General features: G+C 45.0%; 2 protein-coding genes and 1 long non-coding RNA gene across 6 annotated transcripts; 2 read left to right on the forward strand and 1 right to left on the reverse strand.

Moving 5' to 3' along the window:
• Positions 1 to 914: 914 nt before the first annotated feature.
• On the forward strand, positions 915 to 7,422 carry ildr1a (immunoglobulin-like domain containing receptor 1a). Its single transcript, XM_076982605.1, has 9 exons — positions 915 to 1,136; positions 1,309 to 1,366; positions 2,317 to 2,487; positions 3,092 to 3,241; positions 3,587 to 3,706; positions 3,960 to 4,106; positions 4,732 to 4,860; positions 5,199 to 5,926; positions 6,125 to 7,422. The coding sequence occupies exons 2-9, from the start codon at positions 1,321 to 1,323 to the stop codon at positions 6,161 to 6,163; spliced, it is 1,530 nt and encodes a 509-aa protein (XP_076838720.1). The 5' UTR covers positions 915 to 1,136; positions 1,309 to 1,320; the 3' UTR covers positions 6,164 to 7,422.
• LOC143484098 (uncharacterized) lies at positions 3,313 to 8,180 on the reverse strand. Of its 3 annotated transcripts, none has more exons than XR_013122544.1 (3): positions 8,046 to 8,180; positions 4,318 to 4,466; positions 3,313 to 4,097 (listed from the first exon to the last, which is right to left on the reverse strand). It is a non-coding gene; the product is annotated as an uncharacterized LOC143484098 (long non-coding RNA). The 3 variants fall into 3 exon arrangements; XR_013122543.1 differs by lacking the exon at positions 8,046 to 8,180 and adding an exon at positions 6,863 to 6,985; XR_013122542.1 differs by lacking the exon at positions 8,046 to 8,180 and adding an exon at positions 6,863 to 6,985 and having other exon boundaries at positions 4,318 to 4,885.
• Positions 7,993 to 22,086, forward strand: tmem39a (transmembrane protein 39A). Of its 2 annotated transcripts, XM_076982606.1 has the most exons (10): positions 7,993 to 8,132; positions 8,342 to 8,462; positions 9,949 to 10,153; positions 11,831 to 12,053; positions 13,208 to 13,291; positions 13,911 to 14,065; positions 18,977 to 19,304; positions 19,978 to 20,165; positions 20,402 to 20,522; positions 21,010 to 22,086. In XM_076982606.1, exons 3-10 carry the CDS (start codon positions 10,041 to 10,043, stop codon positions 21,253 to 21,255), a joined length of 1,458 nt encoding a protein of 485 aa, XP_076838721.1. In that variant the 5' UTR covers positions 7,993 to 8,132; positions 8,342 to 8,462; positions 9,949 to 10,040; the 3' UTR covers positions 21,256 to 22,086. The 2 variants fall into 2 exon arrangements, with proteins under 2 accessions (XP_076838721.1, XP_076838722.1); XM_076982607.1 differs by lacking the exons at positions 7,993 to 8,132; positions 8,342 to 8,462; positions 9,949 to 10,153; positions 11,831 to 12,053 and adding an exon at positions 12,081 to 12,905.
• Positions 22,087 to 22,219: the final 133 nt, after the last annotated feature.

Consider the following 22,219-nt stretch of genomic DNA (forward strand, 5'->3'; position numbering starts at 1 on the left):
ACTTGCTGTGTTTATTGATATGGTCAATGTAAATTTACACATTATTATATGCTTGCCTACACACCCACACTAACATGTACTGACACCAATATGATTAGAGCCAGTGCATGGTAGTGTGTGCATGAAGGGGGTTTGAGCCATGGAATTGCCCTTACAAGTTTTTTTTTTTCTTTTTTTTTTGTGGCCTAAGTCTGTTAGCTGCCAATATTTAGAGAAAGCACTGTGCCCTACAAATAGATCTCTCTCTCTCTCTCTCTCTCACACACACACACACACACACGGTCTCTCAACTTTGTGATTTGACATAGGCTTGCAAACTCAAGCCTCAGGAACACGACAACCTCTCTTCATCCTTTCAGTATGGCTGTGGGACTCCTTATTCAAATGTTAATTTGAGGGCCCCCCACTTTGTTACACCAGACACTGTTTTGGTGTTCCACCTCAGTTAAGGACCCAAGCGTTTGCATTCTTATCAACAATGTAAAATAGGGAGAGATGTAAAGATAGATGGGTACAGAGATATCCTGGGAGATGTAGATACAAATACAGATGTATTGTGGCCAGTTCTATGACTGGATATCTGATTAATCTACACAGAATTCAGGCGACCCATTAGAACCATTTTCTGCTTTCCAAACTGCACAACTACATGAATAACCATCGCAGTCAGAGGCTTCGATCACATTCAGAGCCTGAAGAGTTGTGTGAAAACGATGTACTTACCCAATGTGTTCTACGCCATCTGCTGGATAGATAGATAGATAGATAGATAGATAGATAGATAGATAGATAGATAGATAGATAGATAGATAGATAGATAGATAGATAGATAGATAGATAGATAGATAGATAGATAGACAGACAGACAGACAGACAGACAGACAGACAGACAGAAAGAAAGAAAGTATTATTTCATTTTTTAAATCTTTATGACTAATCTTTATTAGTAAAACATGCAGACTACAGACAGCCCCAAAGTCTCCACACAATATCCTTTGTTCGAAAAAGTATTTAGGACACAGTTTTGGATTTTTTTATTATTTTGAGTCATATTACCTGTCCACGTTACGTCAAACGATGCACCTGTTTCGGGGTGGAGTCGAATACACCACGGAAGTTTATACAAAGGAGAACAGGTAAGGGGCTAGCAACCGAAGTAGCAACAGGAGACATTATACATAAAGTAGCTCTATTTCAACGGGATAAATAGTATTAAGCTTTGTTACTTCGTATTTAGGTTTTTGTCCAAATACAGTGCTTATATTTTCGTATTTATCTGAAGATTGAATTAACTCGTATTGTGAACAGGCGCTGGACACAATGGGGAAACTACTCGTACCGCTGGTTCTCAGTTTCCTGATCTCAGGTAAAGCAGAATTCTAATATTTCTGATTCATTCGTTTCTACCCAGTACAAAGTAGTTTGATTGTAACATTTTTATTTGTTTTTCGAAGTATTGAGTAAAGTATTAAGTATTGTGTCTCTAATGTCGTCACGCACCGAAACTGAGCGCAAGACAGACCGACCAGGTATCGATCACGTGACCGAAAACAGATGAATCATAGATGCGTCTTTTCGTTTATTTTAAAATTTATCAATTCTTTATTCAATTAACTTAACAACACGTACAGAGTATCTCACGATTGTATAATCTGTCGTATCTACCGTCACCGCCGCTGTTTATCAGGTTGTGAGTAATGCATCAGCGGCCTGTAAAACCAGTTCTTCAGCAAGTTGCTGCAGGCTAGAAAACTAAGCGGCCATAAAACTACCATTGCGGAGGTGTAGCGTCCAAGAACTGCGAAGACGCTTCGTTAAAACTAGATCTCGAATTGTCTAAAACTTAAAAGACTTGACAGAAATTTCCAAACGGGTCCAAAATAAACACTTTGTTTGAGAACGACTATTTTGATTTTTTTTTTGTTGAATGAAATTGGGGGAAAAAATCAACCGTCGACAAGACGGGCGTTGTAGGAACATACTTCCGGTTTTCCTATCAGTCCCTTTCCAGTTATACAGGTTTTGGTGTTGATGTTTTTCAGTGATGTTTCTCTGTCTCTGTATTTTCCAAACTCTATTATGTCGTGCTGTATAATTTGAATGAATGTGTGTGTGTGTGTGTGTGTGTGTGTGTGTGTGTGTATAGTAACTCTGTAGGCCTATATGAGAAACTTTATAAGAGTTTCTGTTTCTGGTGAACAACAAACATAAAGAGAAATTGGAAAACATTTTCAGTTTTTAAACACATTTTTAGTATGTTGTTCCTTGCAAGGGTCCGAACTAACCATTCCATGTGTGTGTGTGTCTCACACACAGATGTGTTGTCTGTTCTGGTGACCGTGCCCGTGAACCAGATGAGCACGGGTCTTTTCGTTCCCATCACACTGCGCTGTGACTACTCAACTTCAGCAAACCTTCAGAATGTGCTGGTCACCTGGGTCTTCAAGTCCTTCTGTAAAGACCCAGTCCTGAACTACTACTCAGCAGGTGAGAAGCCCGAACGGGCCAACCACTGTGTGCACACTTAGGCTGGAAGAACAGGTGACTGATAACGGCTCCCGAGTCCCACAAAAGAGCTAAAGGAAATGAGGGTGTCTGAGGAAGGAATGGCCTCTCAGCCCTGTGTGATTAAATCATTGTGTGAGTGAGCTGTGATGATACCTTCAGCTTCTGTCCTACTGAGGGGACCATGCTCTGAAGGCATGCTGACAGGAGGGCGCATGTGGAGCTTTTTCTGTTCTCTTTGTGTACTTTATTGTATATTTAGGTATTTCAGGTATTTTAAGGTATTATCTTACGCAACCTTACTCTTACCGAGACTGAAACTAGAGTTATTCAACAGAAGGGTGCAGCCTGATTTTTGAGTTTGCATCGGAAACACTGACATGAAGTTGCTGAACTAGAGTTTGGTTGGAGCATAAAAATATTAAACCATTTAAGCTTTGATAAATTATATGGCTATGATGACTTGTCTTGCTGTGTGGCCTGTATAGTAGTGTTTTTATTCTTTTTGGCTGATGGATTATATAAATGACTATGTGCACATACCTGTTTGCTTATGCAAATAACGTTAACAAATCTGTCTATGTAGCCTATCAGGCTGATCTCCAGATGGGCCAGGACCCATCCAATAACTGTCCCGACAGCCAGCGCACCGTCCGGACTGTGGCCCAGAAGCAAGGCTCCAACATGGCCACACTAGGTCCCGATTACAGAAACCGCAAAATCTCCATCGAGAACCGTACGTCCTTTGCTGGATTCATTTGTCACCCATCCGATTTTGTAATAAAGTAAGACCAAGACAGCGTGGTGTAAACTATGCAACCTTTTATTTCCATTAATCAATCCATTATCTGTACCGCTTATTCCAGCTAGTAGCTTTATTTAAATGTGCTTTTATTTGTTTAAGCTTTATAGCACTCTCCTCAGCAGTCTTTAAAATCGAAGGCTGTACTGTGTCTGTAGAATGAGAATATAATTACGTATCGTTGGCATTTTGAGACAGCTTTGTTCACACTGGGAATGGCTCAGTGATTTAGTCCAGATAATTTAGTCCTACTGACTGGTCTTCTCCCTCCTCCCCCAGAGGCTGATCTATTGATCGGTGAGGTGATGTGGTGGGATAATGGGCTCTACGTGTGCTCTGTTAATGCACCTGGAGATACAACTGGATATCCTAATGCAGAGATCAAACTCATCGTCTACAGTAAGCAGCTTTTCCAGCTTTTAGACTTGTAAATAAAGTGTGGCAGCCTTACTAGAATGGATGGACGATACTGGACCCAGTTTACCATGATCAAAGGCTACAGAACTGACTGTATATTGCATTGTTTGGCCCTTTTCTTTAGCCACTTGAGTCGGGCTGTTTTCACGTAAAATTGACTTCGGTTTCAGTTAGGAGTGTATTTGAAGTGTGGTGATTGGCTACAAAATAAACACTTTCCCAATGCTCCCTCCAGATTGGCTGACTGTCCTCTTCATGATCATCGGGGTTCTGCTCCTCATCATCCTCATCTGTGTCTGCTGCTGCCAGTGTTGTCCACAGCGCTGCTGTTGCTACATACGCTGCCCCTGCTGCCCGAAAACCTGTTGCTGCCCTGAGAAGAGTAGGATTGAACACACACACACACACACACACACACACACACTCTCACATGAATACCTGAGAAGGGTAGGATTGAACACACACACACACCACACACACACACACACACACACACACTCATGAATACCTGAGAAGAGTAGGATTGAACACACACATTGAGAAGGGTAGATTTGAACACACACACACACACACACACACACACTCATGAATACCTGCATGCCCACATGTAGTGTTTGTTGTGCGGTCATCCCTGAAATGTCGTCACTTCAAAATGCTCAACATTGCACAATGTTGGCAGGGGGGTTGATCGTGCCTCACACATAGTCTGCTGAGCAGCACAAGAGCTCCACCTTGAGACCACCTGTTGCATTACATAAAAAAAAAAATTGGTTAGCTGTTTGGGAAAACCTGCTTACACAAACGATTCTGTACCTGTGTGAGCCCTGAGCATCCTCCTACATTTGAGAATATGTGATGGGTTTTTTGACACCTTCAAACGTATCAGGTGTTACAGAGTAAAGTTTGATTCTCACAGCTATTAGCTGTAACTGGTAACAAATCGAAACAGCGAAGCACAGGTTTGGGTGAGCTGTGGACTCATGGTGACCGTTGCTTCTTGCCCTCAGCTGTCATGCAGTACCGGATGATGAAGGACGCTCAGAAAGCCATGAGCACATGGCCAGGCAGCCAGCCCATGTACGCCCCCCTCAGTACCCACAGCTCCGCTTTCCAGATGGACCCCATGATGTATGCAGGTCAGTCAGCCAAAGCCTCCATGTCCTGTGAAATGTATGTTGTATGAATTGACAGTTAACTCGGTCACTTACAATTAATTGACGTCTTTACTGTGTGCACGGTTAAAGTGAAACCCGCTTTGCCACCTTGTGCTTTTTTTTTTTTTCTTTTTTTCATTTGGTAAAGTGGCTAATTTCAGAAATGCATATGGGCCTCCCCAAAAGGGAAGCTTCATTCTACTAGACACAGTGTGTCTTTGAGAGAGCCCAAAGAGTAATGAATCTTTAAATAAAGCTTTACGCTCTTCTGGAGTTCTGTCAAGTCTTACATCCATCCATCCATCCATTTCTCTTTTCAGGTTCAGCAGGAAAGATGGCCATGACTCCAATTCCTCCTCTGCCCCTGCCCCTCCCCCCTCAGGCCGGCCTCGTCTCCATGGCTCCCCCAAGCATCCACGGCATGCCACCGCCTAGTATACATGGGAATGGTAGCTCTCACGGCACCAATCAGATGTTGGACTTCCTGGAGAACCAAGTGCGTGGCCTGGACGTCCAATCGCAGCCGGCCATGCAGCACATGCCCCCGCCCCCCCAGCACATGCCCCAGAACGTGCCCTTCAGTGCCGGCCCCCCCAGCATGCTCTCTGCCCTGAATGATGGCCCCGCCTCTCGCCGCCCCCCACCCGGCTCCCGGGGCGGACGGCCCCCGACCAACTCCAGCGGCTCGTCCAGCTACGCACCCCCTCGCCGTGACGACCGCCGCTACCCTCCCCCGTCCAGGCACCACATGACCCGCAGCTACAGCCAGGAGGACATCCTGGACAACCGGAGCAGGGGGGCAGATCTGGGCTACCGCCCGCGCTCCCGCTCCAGGGACGACCTGCTCGCGGCCACCCGAGACACCCGCTCCCGACAGGATGACCGCGAGTACTGGGGCTCGGCCAGCGACGACGACAGCAGCAGGAGGGGCGGAGCTCGGGGCGGGGCTAGAGGCGGACCTAGAGGCAGAGCCTGGAACGACCATCCCCCCAGCTACACCGAGTACGAGCCGGAACAGAAGCCGACAAAACGCCCCGACCGCTTCTCCGTAAGAGTCTAGAGTCTTTTTAATGACCACATGGCTAACATGCTACATGATACATGCTGCTTCATTCTCATTGGATGATCCTGTGTTGCTATACTTCCTGGACCTGTTCTTGAACAGTCCTTCTCTGAATAACATGTTTTTACATTGCACTCGTACACACTTACTCTGCGCATTAACTGAGACTCCTCTTTCCTTCAGGAGAACGGCTCACGCAGCGGTAACAGCATAGTAATCTGACGCCCTCCCACCACGTATCCAGGAGCTGCCAATTAAACCACCACCAACAGGTGCTGAACAATCACCTGGATGCTCCTCGTTATCCTCACCTTCTGTGTCTGCTGCTGCACAGTGTCCCAGTGCTGATGTGATTTTGGTACAGGCTTTGAAGCAGTGCTGGACTGAGCTTGGTGTAGCTATCCAGGAGCAGGCCCGCACATCCCTCACTGACTGTGACCCAAATCTTTTTGTCTTTGTTGTTTTTTTATTTTTATTTTTTATTCAGCCACTTTATCTTACATTAATGAAAGAGCCATTGGACATGGTGTTTTTTATTACAAAATTAATTTTGTTGATAAGGTATGCCTCATTTTTTTTACGTTCATTTTGAATCAAAAGGAGCATATTATATATAATTTTTGGTTTTATGATGTAAATTTTTTTTAACTGATAGCATATGTGAATTTCCTAGCCTCTAAAGTACCAGGCCCTCCAAAAAGATTGGTACCATTGGTAAAGTTGGAATGACAACGGAAAACTTTTATTTTGCTCTCAGTTTGACTTGTGCATAAATATTTCAATTACATGAACTATAAAATTACTTATAATAATTATAAAAAATTATAAAGAACTGTCAAAATTATTGGCACCTCTGCATTTAGTACTTTGTACATCAAGGCTCTATGAACCAAGTCTGAAGTGGGAGAATGTAAAACAGACCTCTTTCTTGATCTTCAAGGACCTTGCTCCTGAACTGGTCCTGTTTTTTATTGGGGTGTAGGTCAGGTGATTATAATGTGCTTTGACCATGAAAGGTTTCACCACAAACCAGTCTGACACCTGGCAGGGGTGGGAACATCATGATAGAAAATCTCTTTATACACACCCAACAACCCCCCCTTACACATACATGCAGGCAAAAATACATATACATCATTTTCCATACAGGTCAATCACGTCTTTTCATTTTCTGGGTGCTAACAATTGTGACGTGTTCAATATTAATTCACTAAAAGGTTATTCATAAAGTTTTTTTTCTCATTTTCAGTGCAAGATTAAGTCTGTAGAGCAGAGCTGTTTTTCCGTGGTTCATTACAGATGCGTTCTAGAGACTAATGCAGAATTTGTACAGTGTATATAATGGTAATCTTTTGAAAGCTTGTGTATGTGGAATGCGTGTAAAGCTTTATACTGATTGTTTGTTTACGTCATTTGCATCTATTCTCAAACTATTTCCTACAAAATATATTCAGAGCACAGAATAAATACTAGAACATCAAGTATTTGATTCTGGTGTCTATAAATAACAATGCTGAAACAACAATTTGAACATGTAAATGTTTTCATTAATTACTCTGTGCTGTTGACTTTGTTTGTTGAATCTGCTGTACGTTTGTTTGTCAGGGTCTAATTTTTCTTGTGACTGCAGAATGCCCCTCTGTGTCAGGGGGCCTGTTTCTGTTCTGAATAACTGGTTCCAAAGCAATTAGTTTATAGTCATTTACCTAGTTTTTGTTATTCGTTTTTTGTGTTCGTTTTTTATATTGATGAGCTGTTTTATGTAAACTAAATTAAACATTACCAAGGAGAACAATTTTAAAGGAGATACTACTGTATTCACATGCAGTGTGTACAATCATGTTTTAGGATGCTTAGATTATATCTCAATGAAGGTCTTTTATGCGTGCAATAAAATACTTAAAAATACTTTAAATCTAAAATAAATTCTCACAGTACTTGAGTTACAAAAATAAATAACTACAACTACACAGCCTTTCAAACTAAAGCAAGCACATCACAGGCAGCAAACCAATCCATAACAAATAACCAAGCACTGTTACTGGTCCATGAGGCTGCAGCACGTGATCGTGCTCTATGTGTGTGGCGTTAAGAGATCTCGCACCTGCCCGCCCTGGACACGCGTGGATCTTCAGCGTGAACGCGCCCAGCGCGCCGCTCGTCCCCGCGTCGCGGAGCCGATGACGCAGCGGTGAGGGAGGAACCGCTCTGCCACGTCGGTCTCTAGAGTTGAGGAGACCGTAGCTAGCAAATCTTCACTCTCCCCAATAGCTTAGTTACTCCACTGGGTAGCCTAACTTCCCCCAGCTCGCCTTTTCAACTTTTCAGTTCTACTGGAAACATTATTACAGTGTGTGACTCATTTATTTTTGTTTTGTTTTTTTTTGTTTTAAACCAAAGAGCTCCTTATTAAACGCCCCAGACCACATTTCCAGGAGAAACAAATGTTCGCTCTCGGCTCGATTCTTCACCACGATTGACTGATGTCTCCGCGTCCACACCATCCGTCCCTGATTGATGTGTGAGTATTTCTCTCACCCGTTTCACCTCAGCCACACTCCCCCGTGCTCCGCTCACACTCGCCCGCGAAGTTGGGCGCCGCGAAAACGCCACGAATTCGCACACGAACTTGCGGGAGCGGGTCGGTCCGCGGAGAGACCCGTGTTAGCTCACGGGCTAGCTGGCTAACCTCCGCAACAGCCAGCGAGTTAGCCCGGCGAGCTAACCGAGAGAGCTCGTCCTGTGGCCCCGGAGTGAACGCACACCCGGAGGAGTGGAGGGGGGGATGAAGGACGCGAAGGGCGGTTAGCTGCGTGTGCTGCCGTCGGCTGAACGCGGCCAAGTGCGAGGTGTGTAGCCACAGGTTGCGTTAGTCCTGCAGCTCCTGGCCAAACTCGGTGCTAACCGTCTGGGTTGAAGTTCTTCTCGGTGCTGAAGTTGCTGATATTCGCTCTGGTAATTTACCTACGGACGACAGACGCGTTTGACTCTCTTCTTTTATCCCCCCCGCGACTCTCTGTCATTCCCGCAACTGTAAAATCTGCTGCGTGCGCGTAAATCGCACTTTAACGTGGCTGCGCTCCCACTGCGCATGTTTGCGCATGTTTGCGCAGTTCCTCGTTCTGTTGCGTCCTCGGTGAGCTGAGCCGCAGTTAGACCATCATGATGATGATGATGATGATGACGACTGTAATGACCCAGATGACTGTTTCGCTTCAAACGTGGTGAGAAACGCAGCAGCTGTGGAGTGACGAGCCCGAGATGCGGCGAGACTTTCCTCCTGTGCCATGACGCTCCTAATAATCCGGTCATTTGGTCAGTTCTCAGCATGCTGGACTTGCTCTGTTTTTCTATCGTTCTTGCACAGAGAGGAATCTTCCCTGTTATAGTAGCCCTGTTTGGCTCTTGAAGCTCTGCAGCAGGAGTAATTGTATTAAAGCTGTTGCAGAATGCGTTATTTTGTTGTGATTTAGTGGCATGTGTCCAATTTTGTTTTAATGCGCGTATAGTGCTGCTTTTGCCACTTCAATTAGGAGCAAAAAATATAGTTTTCCCTTTATTCATCCTACAATAGGGCGAACGTGATATGGACATCTTTCAGAAACAATTAACACACAAACTCACTTTTTTATTTTTACTGTTTTGTCCCTTTTTTACATTTACTGTTAGTGCCATGTCTAAAATGTTCATATAACTGTTTATTAATTAATCACTATTACATCACTCTCCATGGTGTAATGTCATTTAGGCTGGGTGCTCTGTTTGCTTGTCCAGAGTGCTGGCTCTTTGGTCCAGTGGTCTAAGCTTTCCTTTTGAACTGGGGTTTGAGTTCGGGTTCTTCAGTCTTCGTCACAATAGCATTTTGCGCTGCAAACGAACGGTTTGGCGGCTGGGGCTGAAGTGAGTCCACTCATCTCGTCTGCTGGCACCGGCCGCACAGTCTTGTCCAGTTTGGTCGTAACCTGTTTTTTTCTTTTCCCCATATGTTGACTTGGCTGTCGTTGCAGTGGCCGGGCTGCGCTTGGCGAGGCCGTGAAGACGTGCTCACTGGGAGGCGCTGCTGGGCTCGTGGTGCCGGAGGTCGCAGCGGGAGCACGACATGCCCGGGGGCCGCAGGGGTCCGAGTAGACAGCAGCTGAGCCGCTCCGCCCTGCCCTCCCTGCAGACGCTGGTGGGGGGCGGCCTCAGCAACGGCACGGGCTCCAGGGGCAGGTACGACCTCACGTGCTGTCCGACGCGTACGTGCGTCTCGTAGCGCGGAATGACCGAGCAGCCTGTGTTGCTTGTGGTGGATCTCACAGGTCTGTTCTGTTGCTTAAAAGTAGACCACAGGGGGAAAAACCATGTAAAAAAAATACTACGGTGTAGCCAGTAACGATATCCACAAGTTAAGGAATGCAGTATGGTGCATAATGTATACTGGCATGGCAACATTAAAACACTGAGAGAGTTTCCTGTGCCACCGAGACTAATGTTTACTGTGCTTTCTATTGTTCTTGTAATTGTCAGTCATCTTTGTAGCCCTTGATCTGTTCACACACAGTGCTGGATGTGTGACAGCCACAGTACTGCGAAAAAAAAAAAAAAGGCGCGTCGACGTGACTGTGGGCGTGAGAGCAGCGGCTGGACTCGACTGCTCTTCACGGTGCGGTGAGAAGAAAACAGGGACCCAGTTTACGAAAGCGAGGGGGAGAGCGGGTTCTCCGTCTCACGTTGGCTCATCTGTGCAGCTGAGATCAGACCCCTTGCTTGTTTAACCTGAAGAGGGAGGGCACATTTGTTTCTTATCTTCACAGTTGTGGTCGTGCTACTGTTCTTGCACTCATGTTAAAATACCTGCAGTGTCTGAGGGGGGAAAACCATCAGCTGGAGCAGGTTTCTGCAGGTCCACGTTACACGTCCCTGTATGTCCATATACAGGAGTGGTGCGAGTGTTTGGTGTGGTGGCTCCTTTAGCTTCAGGACTCTGGTGAATGTGGCCTTGGTGTTTATAGTTTTCGCTGAGCTCAGTGAAAGCTGATTCACAAACACATGGAGGCGATGCTGTTTAGTGATCATGTCCTGAGACTTTCCTGTTATTGTCGGTGGCCTGGAAGATAACGTTCATAGGCTTACATGTATTTGTGTGTGCTTTAGAGGATAACTGGTGGTGGTGGTTTTACTCAGTACTATTTCAGGTTACTCTTTGTTTCTGAATGGAAGAAACCAATAGTATTGGGAACGATGTGCAGTTCTGATATTATGGTTTGATTTCGGTGTTCAGTGTTTCTGGTTTTCAGATTTAGTAAGGGTGATGTTTCATTAAGGTCACGAGCCCTCGTGCATCGTAAATTATTCATAAATGTCCTGCAAAACTCGATGTTCTAGTAAAATGCTTGTCTCTCTTCTTCTTTCTGACTCGTGTCTGGTCATGTGCATGAACGCTTGAGTTAACTCGCAAGCTGCCATGATTTTATCTGTTTGAGTTGGCGAGCTGCGTTTCTTAACGAGCACAGTGGAAGACCCGAGAGTTGCTCTAAATCTGCTGTTGTCCTCTTGGCTTTACAGCTCTGGCTGCATTTGTTCTGTACCACTTAGATCGACACACTTCACTCCTGCCTCACGGATCCTTGAAATGTATCGAACCAGTGGAATCACGGGAGTAGGGTGCTTCATTAAGCCCATCAGTCAGTGTGAGCGTTGCAGAGGTGAAGGATGGAGGGGTGGGGGTTCTTCAGCTCACACAGTCCTTTATTTTCAGTACTTGTGCATGATGGCTTCATTATTTTTGACTCGGCAGAATTGTTTAGCAACGGAACGAACAGTAAACATTAGAAAAGTGGCACAGTAGTCGTGAACCTATGATGTAGCAGCCTCTCCTCAACACCCGCCTCCGCCCGCCCGCTGTAGGAGCAGTAATTCGGTGGGTCTGTCGGCCCCGCCCCTCACCACGCTGATCACGCCAGAGCCGGTCCGACACTCTCGCATCCCCGACCTGCCCCTCGACGGCAGTCTGCTGTTCGAGTTCCTGCTGTTCCTCTACCTGCTGGTGGCGCTGTTCGTGCAGTACATCAACATCTACAGGACGGTGTGGTGGTACCCGCACAGCCACCCCGCTGCCTCCACCTCACTGGTACGTGTACACCCACCCGCCGGGCGGTCAGCTTCCTCAGCTGCCCCCTCAACAACGGGGCTTAACCAACGTCGTAATGGCCGAACTGGGTTTGACCAAGGTAGTCATTATGACCAAGGCTGTCATAATGGCTAAACTGGGTTTGACCAAGGCTGTCATAATGGCTAAACTGGGTTTACCTAAGGTGGTCGTAATGGCTAAGCCGGGTTATGCTAGGTTTTTATGGTTGTTATGCCTAAGTGCAGCCAAGACCAGTTCATGGGAAATGTGTAATGACAGTTGCTAAGGAAATTCTATTGAGCAAAATTGCTACTCGTACTTACTGTGGCTGCTAATCCCACGACCGTGCCGACTTTAGGGAACAAAACCTGCAAAAGCAATTTCGGTGAAATGTGTAAATTTATTTAATTGTATGGTTTACTAAAAGCCAAACTGACCTCTAAACAAAATGACACAAAAAAACGTATTAAAAAGCATTTTCACTCGTGATAGACATCTGAACGACTCCTAGAATGGTTGCATCATGACCACCATGTCATTGTGACATTTAAAGCAGTTGCCATAGAAAAGGTATAGGATCTGACTTCAAGCCCAGTCCTGGCTAGGCGGACATTGTACACTCGGTCTTCAACTTGGGACTGTTGTAGCTAAGTTAAGGTTCTGACCGACTTAGCATAACACTAGATGTAAGCCCTGCTGGTACAGTTGGCCCTGGACACTCACTGAATACCTGCTACCTCCACCTTAGTTGTGGGCCAAAGGCAGTGGTGGAGAGGGGAGATATCAGGGCTATAAACAGACGTGGACTTTGGATGGAGGTCTGTGCTTGAGCACATCCTGAAGCATGTTCAGGTATTGCCTCAGGAGCCTCCATGTTGCTACCACGTACATGAAGATGCACACGTTTTTCTTTTTAAAAGTGCTGCATTGTTTTAAGTTGAGCACACTTGCCTACCGCTGAAAACCTCTACAGTCAGTTTAGGCCTGAGGTGTGTTCACAGCAAGTTTTATTTATTATTATTTTATACACATCAGGTTGTAGTTCAGTCTTGCAAGTGTGTGTTGAAACCCACATATTTTTCTAGGTGATCAAACACATTGTAACTGTGTAATTAGTGTCTTGTGTCTAATTAATGTTGTCTTTTTATTTCAAGAACTTCTATCTGATTGACTACCACCTGGCCATTTTCATCACAGTCATGTTGGCCAGAAGACTAGTGTGGACCATTGTGTCAGAGGTACTTTTTGCGTGGTGTATATAGTTGAGTCTTTGGTAATACTTGTCATTTTACATGATTTATAGATAATTGACATTTATGGTACGACCCATGTTCATAGGAAACATACACAGTACTGGAATTTCATAGTTTTTTTATGTTCTGAAACTGGCACACTTTTAGACACTGTTGAAACTGAAATGATGAAACAGTGGTCATAGTCATGTGTGACTAGGGGAAGTTTTGTGAGTTTTTTTTCTTTTTTTTTTTCTTTTTTGTTTTAGTGTGGTGTGTCTGTTCATTTTAAGTGTCATGTCTGAAAACATTGTCCAGCTTTATTCACTTTGGACCTTTGGGTCTTGTTAAAACCACGGCTATGATCAGCCCCGATTAACTCCAGCCGGACAGCCGTGAGGGTGCGGCCTGCTTCCTGGCACACGCCCACTTTCCTCCCTGGCACACGCCCACTTTCCTCCCAAAGTCTCTCGACCTTCCAGCAGCAAACATGCATTTGTTATTTCGTAACTCAGATTAATCTCTGATTAGGCCTGAAAATAAAATGTCTCGAGAGACCTGATCTGCTTAATTCCTGAAGTCTCCTTTGTTTTTGTTGTTGTTGCCACCCGGTTCCGCGTGGCAGGCATCTCAGACGAGCCCGTCGTCCTGCGTGCAGTATGTGCTCCTCATCGTGGCCCGGCTCAGTCTGCTCACGCTCTGCGGCTGGGTCCTGTGCTGGACCCTCGTCAACCTCTTCAAGCGTCACTCAGTGCTCAACCTGCTCTTCCTGGGCTACCCGTAAGTCTGCTACTAATATCACTCGGCCCTCATAACCACACCTAACACATGGGTTAAAGTTCTCCGTCACTACGACGGATTTCCGTCATTTGATTTTTTTGGGGAAAAAGTCCGTCAAATCATAATAAACAACACACGCGCGTGCTATCTGTTTTGTGGCCGAAATATGATTCCCACTGGCGCTCATCAGCGCTGGATGGATGACGGCGGTGTCATTTGATTGACTTGTGGTTCATTCCGCCTTCAGATTTGCGGATGTTACGTAGCCTCCTGCCTGGCGTGACCGTAGCGCGCGACTCTGTACACCTGCGCGAACGGCGGAGGCTACTTGCTGCGTCACATTCTTTTTGCAGTGTAGTCCGAAGCAATATGTGGTAGTATAAAGAAACACCCCTCAAAAACAGGGGAATGAACATTTACCTGACCAATTGTAATGTTGCATTAGTGCTGGAATTTAGGCTAAAGTACTTTAAAATGCTTGAAAATGTAACTACTTCGTTTCACAACAAATATCTGTCTCATTGAACAGTTATTACGTTAACAAATACGAGCCTCTTGTAATTCCAGGACGAAACATGAGAGAACGTGAAGTCGTTAAGATTGGGCGTTTTGAAAATAAACCACCATTAAATAATGTGATAAAAAGCGAATTATTTCGAATCATTTCGAGTATATGTATAAATATTTAACTTACATTTAACGTTGAGAACGCGTTGAAATGGACATTGAAAGTGACGTACAAGTGCTTTAATTCCACCTTATAAAGGTGTATGAACCCGGCAAACATGACTTGGTTCACTGCGCTGAAGCACTGTGCGCGCGAAGTTACAAAATTCGAGAGGTGCACGACTGCGAGGCTCTCGCGCACGGGTGGAGCCACCGCGATTACGTCATTTTCGGCGTGCGGACCCTCGCGCTGCTCACGCCACTCGTACCGCGTTAAGTATAAAGGCTTAAACCAGGCTTAACATGGATGGTGTTGTTCTGTTTGTATTTCAAAGCTCTATCCAGTGGTGTTAATTTTTTTGTAACATACCTACTTAAAGCATGTAATCTTACGGCTTATGTTTTTGCGATGATGAATCTGATAAAAACAAGAGAGCTTCGTACCTCTCACCAGGATTCACTAAATTTGACTTGATCTTTAAATAATTTTCTGGAAGAGGACCCCCAGATAACTCCCATTAAATACACATTTATGTACATTTATTGCTCAGGTGTTCATTCTCTCTTCTCTCCTTACACAGGCTGTTTAGATAAATATACTTTATAAATGTGTTTATTGTGTAGAATTAGGCAAAAGAGGCCGTGTCCCAACTACACCACATTTTCAGTAATTGCTGGCATTGTCTTTTGCCAGGAAAAATTTTTCAGTCAAATGAAAATTTCTTGCTTTAACCCATGACCTAACACGAATGTATGTGCATATGTATTCACACCAGTGTAAATTTTGACAGCAATTTTTTTATTTAGTCTTAGTCTTTTGACTAAAATGTCATTTAGGGCGTACTCACACTAGGCTCTGTGATCCGGGCCCAGGCACGGTTGCCTGCCGAAGCACGGTTCGTTTGGCTAGTGTGAGCGCTCCAACCGTGCCCGGGCCCGGATCAGTTAACCGTGCTCGGGCCCGCTTGTAGAGGTGGGCCAGGGCACGATTCATGTGGACTCGGGCACGGTTCGCTTCTAGTGTGAGCGCTATCCGTGCCCGGGCCCGCTTGGTGCCTCGTCTGATTGGTTCATTTCGCTGGAACTCAAACATGACATCAGTGATGCGACGCTCACGTTAAACAGTCATAGCGGCAAAGCGATTAGCAGACAATCGTTGTGTTAAATTATCGATAAATCTGTGCTTGCACCGTGTTTCTGCACTCCCAAAACGACTTCAAAAATACAATAAAAAGAGAATCGTGAACTCCATAGTGTTGTGCGAGCGCGCTTTTTTTCCAAATAAAGCGGCGTTGTGATGACGTAAGCGTGCTCGGGCCGGGTTGCTGAAGCGAGTGTGAGTGCAGGTCAGAGGGGGAGTGGGGAGGGGGGATAACCGGGCCCCAGCATGGAACCAGCAAACCGTGCCTAGTGTGAGTACGCCCTTAGTTTTAGTCATAATTTTAGTCATTGGAGTTGTTTAGTTATAGTCTAGTTTTAGTCGACTAATTATCAAAAGAATTTAGTTGACTAAAATATATTATATACACTTACACAAAATGAAACATTTATTAACCAGTTACAGAATATCATTGTTTGTAAGTGCAATATACACAAAAACTGATTTCCAAACAACTTTATTCACTTGAAATTATGCTTAGTGAGCATAACAATAACAAAACATTGATGACCAGTAGGCCCGCTCTACCTGAAAAGCATATGGAGTTTATGAACAAAGCATATTACATTCTATATAAAACTGGGTGCCGTAAAAACGGCAATGCCATAGCCTGCAGATGTCGTTTCATTTGTCGTATTTTTCCCGACATCATCGTCCCACATGGTTTACACTAGGGTTGTATTCAACTAAGGATTTTCATAGTCGAATCTGATTTGTCAGCTTTTCCCTTTAGTCGACTAATAGTCGAATCGGGTTTATAATTAGTTATTTATAGGCCTACTTGCCGAGACGCACCTCAACGAGACGACACAACTGAAACGACAAACTTTTTTTTTCGCCTTACGCGTTTTAAATGGTAGGCCATGTTGGTTGTTGTGCGAAATGAAAGACGTTGATGATATAACTTGCACTTTACTAGGGGTGTATTCAACTAAGGATTTTCATAGTCGAATCTGATTCGTCAGCTTTTCCCTTTAGTCGACTATAGTCGAATCGGGTTTATTTATTTTTATTTATTTATTTATTTATTTATTTATTTTGAGCACCTTAAACGGGATCCCGTTCTCATTCAGGACTTTTTTCCTCTTCAAAGTAAAAACCTAAAACACTCAGATAAATGAATAAACACGGTAGGTTGACTTTATTCAGCTTTTATTTATTTACTTATTTATTTTTTTATGAAACGTTAGAGAACATTAACCGTCAGTGCGCATTGCGCATATTGAACTGTCAGACAGGCACTGTGCAAAATGTCAAAAATATTTTATATAAAATATGCCTGCCTGAAAATATAAAAACAATTGCTACACAACAGCAAAAAAGTATAAGGAAAGGTTCAAGTAACGGGGTTTAAAAGCAAACAACATCAAAAAGTGTTTATAGGCCTACTTGCCGAGACGCACCGCGACGAGACGACTACTGAAACGACTAACATTTTTTTTTCGCCTTACGCGTTTTAAATAGTATGCCATGTTGTTTGTTGTCGTGCGAAATGAAAGACGTTGATGACATAACTTGCACTTTACTTTCTTTGATTCATCTTTATCTTTTTCAAAATACTTTGAAAGTTTTTTAGTAGCTGTTACAATCTCGGCAGATGCTGCGTGTATTCTGTAGTGTTTTCAGCTCCGCTCGTTTGGATTGTGCAACTGCAGGGTGTGATTTATTAATGTGTAGTAAGGAAGATGCCTATTGTTAATGTGCAAACATCATTTAAAAATATTTATTAACAGAAATTAGGATGATTTTATATGACAAAAGACTATATATAACGAAAACAGACATTTCATGTAACAACTAATGCTTAGCTGCATCCTTGGGCACCCCCATGCAGTTAGAATGGTACATTCGACTATGACGTTCATAGTCGACTAGGGGGTATAGTCGATTATAGTCGAATCAGCGACTATTGCAGGTCACCTCTAGTTTACACACCTTCTTGGTTTTCTCAAAGTCAAAGGAGAAATGTGTCCATATATCGCCTCTTATCTTTCTCCCTGCTAACATTGTCGAGTTAACAATGGCCTTCTCGGGTTCTGTGCGATGTGAAGACGTTAGTACTGATTGGACGGTTACCCGGTTTGTCCCGCCTCTCCATGTATGCTAAAGTAGTTGCGGTTGGATCTCTTAACTTATCCCTAGCTTTCACTAAACTAAATCAGGTCTGATTGGATGTCGTTGCTGGCCAATATTTTTGTTTCATTTTTATGCTTTTTTATAGTTTTTATTTAGTTATCATCTCGTTTTCGTCATGAAAAAAAGGTTCGTTGACAAACTATGACAAATTATTCAACGAAATAGACACTGATTCACACATGCATATTGCATATAATCGACTACATAGTGCCTTGTAGCTATGTAGGATTGTTTAGTATTGGTCTTGATCAAAACTAAGTAGTTTACCTTTTAATTAGTGGTATTCATTTCATTAGAGCCATTTATTGGCCTGTAAATAATTCTCAAGCCCTCAACACGAGAAAAGAACAAAACCCTTATTCCCCTGTCATGTCTGCTGTCGGCAGAGATCAGGAGTTTACCTGCAGACTGTTCAAGGGAAAGATTATGGGTGGAGGAAGTGAGATGACAGGCAGACCGATTGTGGTTAAACCGTCTCACCTCTCCTGAGCTGAGCCTGGGGTGCTTTAACAGTAGTCTGGAGTTTTTCTGTTTGGAAATATTCAGAATGTTTGAGGACGTTGTCAAATTGCTTTCATTTTTAGCCTAAATGCAGTTGAAATGCTTCACCACTGATTGGACTACAGAATATAGAGGGGAATGCAGAAACTGAGACAAATTCAACTGAGTGACTGTTTGCCCAACAATAGTGTGTTGCAGTCCCACAGTGGACACGTCTACAGGTTGCTCAGGTAATTATACTAGTTGGTTGGAGGTCGTCTTTACACCCAGGGGAACTGAACAGAAATTCTGGAGTATAGGTTTGCTCTGAAACAGAGTGTCCTCACTCACGCCTGTGTCCTCACTCACGCCTGTGTCCTCACTCACGCCTGTGTCCTCACTCACGCCTGTGTCCTCACTCACGCCTGTGTCCTCACTCACGCCTGTGTCCTGCCCTCGCTGGCCCGCAGGTTCGGCGTGTACGTGCCACTGTGCTGCTTCCACCAGGAGGGCCGGGCGCAGCCGCTGCCGGGCGACTACGGCTTCACCGAGCAGGACGCGGCGGACGGCTCGCTGCTGCGGCCCAAGGACTTCCTGGCGCTCCTGCGCGAGAACCTGAGGGAGCAGTTCTCCAGCCCCGCCCACGTGCCCGCCCACACCTGCCTGCCCTCGCCCGAGCTGATCCGGAGTGAGGTGGAGGAGCTGAAGAGTGACTTCAACCGCCGCATCAAGGAAGTGCTCTTCAACTCGCTCTTCAGCGCCTACTACGTGGCCTTCCTCCCTCTCTGCTTTGTCCAGGTGCGTCTGCCCGCTGTCCCACATGGGTTTAGTTAATACGCCACAGGCCATTACATCATTAGATTAGTTGTTTTTGAAATGGGATTAAGACCGTGTTTAATGATTTCCCAGTCTCTTTATTGGAGTATAGAAAAATATAATGGTAGCATTCTCAGTACTGTACAACTGCTATTTTACTAGTACTCACAGTAGTACTGTACCAACCCTCTTTTTGATTGGCTGAAGATGCTCAGAAAGTAGCTGACTGGTTAAAATCCAGTCACTAATGAAAAGCCAATAATGGTGGACTCTAGTATAGAGGTGGTGGAATGTAAAATTAACTCAAATATATGGTTTCCAGTTTGATACAGACATGGAGTAGGTGTATATAATAAAATTCTCTTGTACTTTTTCATACATTCCCAGAAGCAGGTGAGTAAGTAAGTTCTCCAGTAAGTTCTCTGGAAGAGTGCGGTAACACAATATGAAAGTGAACTCAAAGGACTCGGCAGCAACTTCATTTACCGAGTTGGCACACACACATCAGTGTGTGAACTCTGTGAATGAGTCGGTCACACTCGCCAGCCGGCGTGTTCTTTGAGTGCACCGAGCCTCGGGACGTCAGCCCAGCATGACGTCTACGTTCCCGTTCTTTAACGTGTGTGTGTGTGTGTGTGTGTCCTATTGGTCACAGAACACGCAGTACTACGACATGCGCTGGTCCTGTGAGCACCTCATCATGGTGTGGATCAACGCCTTCGTCATGCTGATGAGCCAGCTCCTCCCCCCGGGCTACTGCGACCTGCTGCACCGCTCGGCCGCTCACCTGGGCCGCTGGCAGCGTCTGGAGCACGGTTCCTACAGCAACGCGCCACAGCACGTGTGAGTGGACACGCCCACCCCGCCTGGGCCACGCCCACCCCGCCCGGGCCACACCCACCGAGCCCACCTCCCACACGGGCAACGAGTCAGAATGTCGTGGCACGTCATGTTTCTTCTACCCGGATCCCTCCGGGGGGGCGGGATTGCAAGATAAAACGCGAGTTGATTGCACTGTGGAGCCACAAGTGTTTTTGTGTGTGTGTGTGAGTGTGATTTTCGTCTCTGTCGTTCCTCAGATGGTCTGAGGGTACCGTGTGGCCCCAGGGTGTGCTGGTTCGACACAGCCGCTGTCTCTACAAGGCCGTGGGTCCGTGTAACGTGGCTTTGCCCTCCGACGTCTCCCACGCCAGGTTTTATGTGGGTAGCCTGTCCAAATGTCTTTGATGCTTCTCGTGCAACTGCTGTAGTGAAGGGCTGCCCCCCCCCTTACTGTATTTATTTATTTTAATGCTTCAGTTTTATAATGGGGTCTTTTATGTGTAGCCTGCAGTTCAAATCTGTATTTATTTTAATAAGAGTTAATAAACTTGTTTAATGTTTGTATTTGGCCTTGATAATGAAACCTGATGTTCATGTGGTTTTTACACTTCCTGTAAAGCATGTGCACTTCCTGTTGGTATCCAGGACACCATACATACATACATAAGGCCATTTTTGGTTCAGTTTTGATGTTTTTTAAGGACAGCGACACTGTTGCTCTCATTTATTTGAGGTAGACTAACCGTTACAAACATGCCCAACACTGGTTAACAGTAAGAACCACCAGCTTTCTCTCAGTGGGCAACCGTTACATTTCCTCACCAGGTTTGTTTGTCAACACTAACACCCCCCCTCCCCATTTCAGATCCTGTTCCATAAGCCGTTGCGGATCCTGAACCTGCTGATCGGGATCGAGTCGAGCGTGGTGCTGTACCAGCTGTACTCCCTGCTGCGCTCCGAGCGCTGGAACCACACGCTCTCGCTGGGGCTCATCCTCTTCTGCAACTACTACGTGCTCTTCAAGCTGTTGCGGGACCGCATGGTGCTGGGCAAGGCCTACTCCTACCCGCTGGGCTCCAGCACCGGCAGCCTGGGCCTCAAGTCCCAGTGAAGCCCCCCCCACACTCCCCGAGACCGGGTGGCACCCAGCGGGGTGTTTCTGGGAGGAGCGGAGCACGCCTGGGACGAGGGGGTGCAGCGGAAAGACTGTGAACTCCAGCTGTTTATTTTGATACGGTTCTATTTTCATGCAATGTTTATATCTATTTAAGAAAATATTTTATTTTGTATACTGTTACACGAACACGGGGCATTACGGTTTTTTCAGCGTGATGTCATTTTCTCCCCAAGTTTTGTTTTTTTTTTTTTTTTTGAGAAAGAGGGGAAACAAAACAAAAAACAAACACAAGTTGCTGTGGATGGAGAGGAGTGTCGGGGCCTTGTAGCATGCGTCTCACATGATGTCCAAATTCGCCAAAGATGCTCTTAAAGATTCAACAGGCAGGCTGCCAGTCATGAAGGGCTCAACCAGCCAATCAAGATCGAGGACTGACGAGCAGGATGAAATCTCGTACGTTGCCTGTATAGTGAATGCTGTATCATTAGTTTCATTACATTACTGTATTTTATCATATTCATAGCCTGATATTGGTGCATTTTATCCGACAGTTTTTTTCTAGAAGTGTCAGACATGCTCCATCAGGTTCGCCGCTGTTGCTTTTTGAAGCTTAACCCCAAGTGAATATTTTTCATGTTTATCTCTGTGCCAAATCATGATGCTGTGGAAGGCTTTCTTGGATATTCTGTTCCACTTTGCTAATGGGCGTGGCTATATGGATGCTGGGCAGGGCCCAAAGTCTGTCAAGCTTGCAGTATTTGACAGTACAGCATTATTATTTCAAAATGCCATGGCATCCAGAATAAACAAAAATGGTTCATCTTCCTTTGTGTGTGTCTGAAAAGGTCTTTTTGGGGAGGACAGATGAAGACAAGTGACGAGAATAAAATTTTACAGAATGCTTAATCATTATATCCTGTTACAAGGCACAAAGGATACATGTATGAAATCTGGCATA

Source organism: Brachyhypopomus gauderio, chromosome 20, assembly GCF_052324685.1.
Source record: "Brachyhypopomus gauderio isolate BG-103 chromosome 20, BGAUD_0.2, whole genome shotgun sequence".
In the NCBI taxonomy this organism is placed as follows: Eukaryota; Metazoa; Chordata; class Actinopteri; order Gymnotiformes; family Hypopomidae; genus Brachyhypopomus; species Brachyhypopomus gauderio.

Coding starts and splice junctions, on each gene's coding strand:
- tmem39a (XM_076982606.1), top strand. CDS start 10,041: ATGCCCGGGGGCCGCAGGGGTCCGAGTAGACAGCAGCTGAGCCGCTCC. Junction 19,305..19,977: donor TCCCTCTCTGCTTTGTCCAG/GTGCGTCTGCCC, acceptor TATTGGTCACAG/AACACGCAGTACTACGACAT. Junction 20,166..20,401: donor AGCAACGCGCCACAGCACGT/GTGAGTGGACAC, acceptor GTCGTTCCTCAG/ATGGTCTGAGGGTACCGTGT.
- ildr1a (XM_076982605.1), top strand. CDS start 1,321: ATGGGGAAACTACTCGTACCGCTGGTTCTCAGTTTCCTGATCTCAG. Junction 1,367..2,316: donor TCTCAGTTTCCTGATCTCAG/GTAAAGCAGAAT, acceptor TCTCACACACAG/ATGTGTTGTCTGTTCTGGTG. Junction 3,242..3,586: donor CAAAATCTCCATCGAGAACC/GTACGTCCTTTG, acceptor CTCCTCCCCCAG/AGGCTGATCTATTGATCGGT.